The sequence below is a fragment of the Tachyglossus aculeatus genome, chromosome 11 (genome assembly GCF_015852505.1).
Source record: "Tachyglossus aculeatus isolate mTacAcu1 chromosome 11, mTacAcu1.pri, whole genome shotgun sequence".
Taxonomy (NCBI): domain Eukaryota; kingdom Metazoa; phylum Chordata; class Mammalia; order Monotremata; family Tachyglossidae; genus Tachyglossus; species Tachyglossus aculeatus.
Genome location: NC_052076.1, coordinates 4984344 through 4990766, shown reverse-complemented (window position 1 = coordinate 4990766; position 6423 = coordinate 4984344). Strand labels below are relative to the sequence as shown.

Here is a 6423-nt window from a genome sequence, read left to right as displayed (position 1 = left end):
TTGGCTCAGACTGGCCCCCTGCCCCTTTTATCGACCCTTCACCTGAGGACTCCTGCCTCTAAGCAGGAGAGGTGGGTTCTTTGGCCCCAACTGGGTTTGTTAGGAATATGGGCAGGAAGACGATTGTCAGGATATTGGCAGGAAGACGGTTGTAGAAATTCTGCGGAGGGGCAGACCAGGTGGTGCCGGAAGAGACCTGTCGTGGGCCGGGGGTGGGTGGAGGGGGGGGGGGTTGAAGTTGAACCGGACTCGGAACCCCCCTCCCCAACCCCACAGGATGGTTGGGGGTGGGCGGCAGCCACCGAGGCCGGCGGTGCTTGGAGCGGGGGCCGAGAAGCCGTGGTGGGGGACGCGATGCCGAAGGTCAGAGGTCAGCAAACCACGCGGACACTGGGGTGAAAGTTCCATTCATTCGACAGCTTCTTCTAAACTCAGCCAAGCGAGGGTGAGGGCCGGGGCCTCCCCGGTTCCCCTTCCCACAGTCTCGGATTCCCGGCTGCCCCCGGGCTTCGGTCCGGCCCCCCCAGGGCCTCGGCTTCCCCGGGCGGCGGCTAGGACTGGAGCTTGCGGTCGGGGTGAAGGCTGAAGGGCTCCAGCCTCTCGCTCTGGGGCAGCAGGCAGTTGAGCCTGTCTACGAGGGGCCCGGTCTGGTCGATGCCCATCTGGATGCGGCGGAGGGTGGCGGACATCTCGTTCACCTTCTGGATCTGCTCGGCGTACTTGGCGTAGCGTTTCTGCCGCTCCTGCATGAAGCCGAACAGCGTCTCCACCGACAGATCCATCTGGGGAGGCGGAAACCGGTGGGCAATCAATCAGCCGTATTTATCGGGTGCTTACTGGGTGCGGGGCACGATACGAAGGGCTTTGGAGAGTGCGACCATATAACAGACACATCCCCTTCCCACAACGAACTCACGGTCTAGACGGACATTAATGTAAATAAATGACGTACGTGAGTGCCGGGGGGCTGGAGGACGCAGAAGGGAGTGAGAAAAGAGGAAACGAGAGGGAAGGCTGCTTGGAGACGGGCCTTCAATAAGGTTTTGAGGATGGGGAGAGTAATTGTCCGTCGGATATGAAGAGGTGGGGCGTTCCTGGTCGGAGGCAGAACGTGGATGAGAGGGCGGGGGTGAGATGGAGGTGCGGTGAGTAGGTTGGCATTGGAAGAGCGAGATGTGTGGTGCCGGGTTGGAGGAAAGCAGAGAGGTGAGGTAGGGTGTAAGGTGACCGAATGCTTTAAAGCCAATGGTGAGCGGTTTCTGTTTGATGTGGAGGTGGATGAGCAGCCCCTGGGGGTTCTTGAGGAGTGGGGGAAAATGGGCTGAATGTTTTTGTAGAAAAATGAGCCGGGCGGCAGAGTGATGTAGAGTGATGTAGACTTCTAGACTGTGAGCCCACTGTTGGGTAGGGACTGTATCTGTTGCCAACTTGTACTTCCCAAGCGCTTAGTACAGTGCTCTGCACACAGTAAGCGCTCAATAAATACGATTGATTGACTGAGGTATGGACTGGAGAGGAGACAGGAAGCAGGGCGATCAGGGAGGTTGATCGGCAGCATGGCTCAGTGGAAAAAGCCCGGGCTTTGGAGTCAGAGGTCAGGGGTTCAGATCACGGCTCCGCCAATTGTCAGCTGTGTGACTTTGGGCAAGTCACTTCACTGCTCTGGGCCTCAGTTCCCTCATCTGGAAAATGGGGATTAAGACCGTGAGCCCGTCGTGGGACAACCTGATCACCTTGTATCCCCCAGCGCTTAGAACAGTGCTTTGCACATAGTAAGTGCTTAAAAAATACCATCATTATTATTATCATTATTATTATTAATCAAGGTGGGATAGGACAAACGCTTGGATTATCAAGTAAGGTGGGCCCCATTCTAGGGTGGATATGGGACTGGGGGCGTGGCGAGACCCCCCGGGGGCTCTATGTGGGCCAGGTGCAGCTTCTTCTGTGTAATCGCTCGATCTCCCCACCGACTCCTTGGTTTCCCACCACTCTTCTCCCCCTTCTAGACTGTGAGCCCACTGTTGGGTAGGGACCGTCTCTATGTGTTGCCAACTTGTACTTCCCAAGCGCTTAGTACAGTGCTCTGCACACAGTAAGCGCTCAATAAATACGATCGATTGATTGATTGATTCTCCGGCTGCCCTCTCCATTCCCGCTCTTTTCTCCTCAGCGGCCCACACTCTCCGGTCTCCAAACCATCATTCAGCTGTTCCTCTTCCCTCCTCTCCCCCTTGGCTTCAACAAACCGCACCCTAAACAGTCCCACCCTTCAAAGCCTCCTCAAAAGCCGCCTCATCATCATCAATCGTATTTATTGAGCGCTTACTATGTGCAGAGCACTGTACTAAGCGCTTGGGAAGTACAAATTGGCAACATCTAGAGACGGTCCCTACCCAACAGTGGGCTCACAGTCTAAAAGGGGGGAGACAGAGAACAAAACCAAACATACTAACAAAATAAAATAAATAGAATAGATATGTACAAGTAAAATAAATAAATAAAGAGTAATAAATATGTACAGATTGATTCCCCACGTGCGTGCGCCCCCAGCACCCCTTTAGAGTCATGCCGTCCTATCATTCATTCATTCAATCGTATTTATTGGGCGCTTACTGTGTGCAGAGCACTGTACTAAGTGCTTGCACTGCTATCGTGAATTGATCTATTTATTTTTCATCTACTTGTGCATTCACTGGGTCTAATGTTCCGCCTCTCACTCCTAATTAGGCTAGAGGAATTGGTTTGGGTCCGTTTACCCCGAAAGGCCGACTGAAAGGTAGGAAATGGAGATTTTCTGAATGTTCCCCGAGTCCCTAGAGGGTTGCTCCTGGCTTCGATGGCTCTGCATTAGGGAAGGTTTAGGGGAAATCAATCAATCGTATTTATTGAGCGCTTAGAAAGAGCTCAGGCCTGGGGATCAGGAGACCTGGGTTCTCAACCAGGCTCTGCTACCTCCCTACTGAGTGACCTGAAGCAGTTCACTTGAACTTCACTGCGCCTCAGTTTCTTCGTCTCTAAAATGGGGATTACACACCTTTTCTCCTGTTCTCCCTTCTCCTTACGTGGCAAGCACTGGATGGGATGGGGACTGCTGTCTGATCTGATTATCTTATATTTACCAACCAATCAATTGGATTTATTGAGCGCTTACTGTGTGCAGAGCACTGTACTAAGCGCTTGGGAAGTACAGGTTGGCAACATATAGAGACGGTCCCCACCCACCAGTGGGCTCACAGTCTAGAAGGGGGAGACAGACAACAAAACCAAACATACTAACAAAATAAAATAAATAGAATAGATAAACTAAATAGAATAGAATAAATAGAATAGAATAAAATAGAGTAGTAATCAATCAATCAATCGTATTTATTGAGCGCTTACTGTGTGCAGAGCACTGTACTAAGCGCTTGGGAAGTACAAGTTGGCAACATATAGAGACGGTCCCCACCCAACAGTGGGCTCACAGTCTAGAAGGGGAAGACAGACAACAAAACCAAACATACTAACAAAATAAAATAAATAGAATAGATAAACTAAATAGAATAGAATAAATAGAATAGAATAAAATAGAGTAGTAATCAATCAATCAATCGTATTTATTGAGCGCTTACTGTGTGCAGAGCACTGTACTAAGCGCTTGGCAAGTCCAAGTTGGCAACATATAGAGACAGTCCCTACCCAACAGTGGGCTCACAGTCTAAAAGGGGGAGACAGAGAACAAAACCAAACATACTGACAAAATAAAATAGAATAGATAAAATAAATAGAATAGAATAAAATAAATAGAATAGAATAAAATAAATAGAATAGTAATCAATCAATCAATCATATTTATTGAGCGCTTACTGTGTGCAGAGCACTGTACTAAGCGCTTGGGAAGTACAAGTTGGCAACATATAGAGACAGTCCCTACCCAACAGTGGGCTCACAGTTTAAAAGGGGGAGACAGAGAACAAAACCAAACATACTGACAAAATAAAATAAATAGAATAGATAAAATAAATAGAATAGAATAAAATAAATGGAATAGTAATCAATCGATCAATCAATCATATTTACTGAGCGCTTACTGTGTGCAGAGCACTGGACTAAGCGCTTGGGAATTACAAGTTGGCAACATATAGAGACAGTCCCTACCCAACAGTGGGCTCACGGTCTAAAAGGGGGAGATAGAGAACAAAACCAAACATACCGACAAAATAAGTAGAATAGATAAAATAAATAGAATAGAATAAAATAAATAGAATAGAATAAAATAAATAGAATAGTAATCAATCAATCAATCGTATTTATTGAGCGCTTACTGTGTGCAGAGCACTGTACTAAGCGCTTGGGAAGTACAAGTTGGCAACCTATAGGGACAGTCCCTACCCAACAGTGGGCTCACAGTCTAAAAGGGGGAGACAGAGAACAGAACCAAACATACTAACAAAATAAAATAAATAGAATAGATAAAATAAATAGAATAGAATAAAATAAATAGAATAGTAATCAATCGATCAATCAATCATATTTATTGAGCGCTTACTGTGTGCAGAGCACTGGACTAAGCGCTTGGGAAGTCCAAGTTGGCAATATCTAGAGACAGTCCCTACCCAACAGTGGGCTCACAGTCTAAAAGGGGGAGACAGAGAACAAAACCAAACATACTGACCAAATAAAATAAATAGAATAGATAAAATAAATAGAATAGAATAAAATAAATAGAGTAGTAATCAATCAATCATATTTATTGAGCGCTTACTGTGTGCAGAGCACTGTACTAAGCGCTTGGGAAGTCCAAGTTGGCAACATATAGAGACAGTTCCTACCCAACAGTGGGCTCACAGTCGAAAAGGGGGAAACAGAGAACAAAACCAAACATACTGACAAAATAAAATAAATAGAATAGATAAAATAAATAGAATAGAATAAAATAAATAGAATAGTAATCAATCAATCAATCGTATTTATTGAGCGCTTACTGTGTGCAGAGCACTGTACTAAGCGCTTGGGAAGTCCAAGTTGGCAACATATAGAGACAGTCCCTACCCAAAACAGTGGGCTCACAGTCTAAAAGGGGGAGACAGAGAACAAAACCAAACATACTAACAAAAGAAAATAAATAGAATAGATATGTACAGGTAAAATAAATATGTACAAACATATATACAGGTGCTGTGGGGAAGGGAAGGAGGTAAGATGGGGGGATGGAGAGGGGGACGAGGGGGAGGGGGAGTAATAAAATAAATACAGACACAGGTAAAATAAACAGAGTAATAAATAGGTACAAACATATATACAGGTGCTGCGGGGAAGGGAAGGAGGTAAGATGGGGGATGGAGAGGGGGACGAGGGGGAGTAATAAAATAAATACAGAGCTTAGTACACAGGGCCTGCCAGAATGGAAGGGAATTCAATCCAACGCCTAGAAACTCTCCCCTAGGAGCCTGACGGAATCCCTAAAACCAACGGCGTGGCTCGTTAGGCGGCCCCACGCCGCCATAATCGCCACCTTCTGCCTCGACGTCTCCTTCCGCAAAGGTGGCTTCGGCCAGAACGACCCTTCCCAACCCCTCTCCCGTTTTAGCTCAATCCTCCAAACCCGTTGCCCTTGATACCCATCCCGGAAGCACACGGGGACACCGGCCCGCGCACGCGAGTGCACACGTGGACCACGTGCACCAAGGCGGGCACGCACCCTCGGGCCCCCATCCCCCAGCAGTCAGGAGAGCCGGAGACTAGGCCCAGTGCGCGCCCACGGGCCCGCCTGCCTCGGAGACGAGGGCTCTGGGATTTCTGCCCACGCCGGGCTTGAATTGGTCCAGTTTTGTCCCCCCGCAGACTCGACCGGGGCCGGGCCGCTCCTCTGTCGGCAGCCCCGCTCCGGGCCCACGTGAAAACGGCAAAGGACAAGCAGACGGCACTAAATGTGGGCTTTGTCCAAGCTTTGGCCTCGCCGCATGCATACTGACACCCACGCCCTCACGCACAAGCCGCTGCCCGCCCTCCAAAAACACAGACGCGCTCATTCTCGGGGGGTGGGCCCGGGGGACGGGGAGCAGGGGCTGCGCGGGGCAGGAATCCGCCTTCCCTTTCCCCCTCGGTTGTCCCGTTTTGACTTGGCGTGGGCCGAGGCCGAATCCCGGCCGGGCCGGCCGCCCGCCTCCCGGCCCCGCGGCTCTGTGGCCTGGAGGGTGAGGTTTAGTTCAGAAATCAACATTTGGGTGAGGTGTTAGTCGAAAAGTCAAGGGGCTTGGGCAACAACTCTATCGTGTTCCCGTCAAGGTTTGGTTTTCTTTGCTTCTTCGTTAACTTTGTGTTTGCCTACACAGGAACTCATTCATTCATTCATTCAATCGTATTTATTGAGCGCTTACTGTGTGCAGAGCACGGTACTAAGTGCTGGGGAAGTACAAGTTGGCAACATATTCAATCGTA

The 6423-nt window shown here is 48.9% G+C and overlaps 1 protein-coding gene across 1 annotated transcript in view; it reads right to left on the bottom strand.

Annotated features, from left to right (window-relative positions):
- Positions 1-396: 396 nt before the first annotated feature.
- Positions 397-6423, bottom strand: part of BORCS5 (BLOC-1 related complex subunit 5) — a 31829-nt gene continuing 25802 nt past the window's right edge. The window contains exon 4 of the mRNA XM_038754330.1: positions 397-782. Within this exon, the coding sequence (XP_038610258.1) occupies positions 552-782 (231 nt within the window). The 3' untranslated portion in view covers positions 397-551. The remainder of the gene's footprint in view (positions 783-6423) is intronic.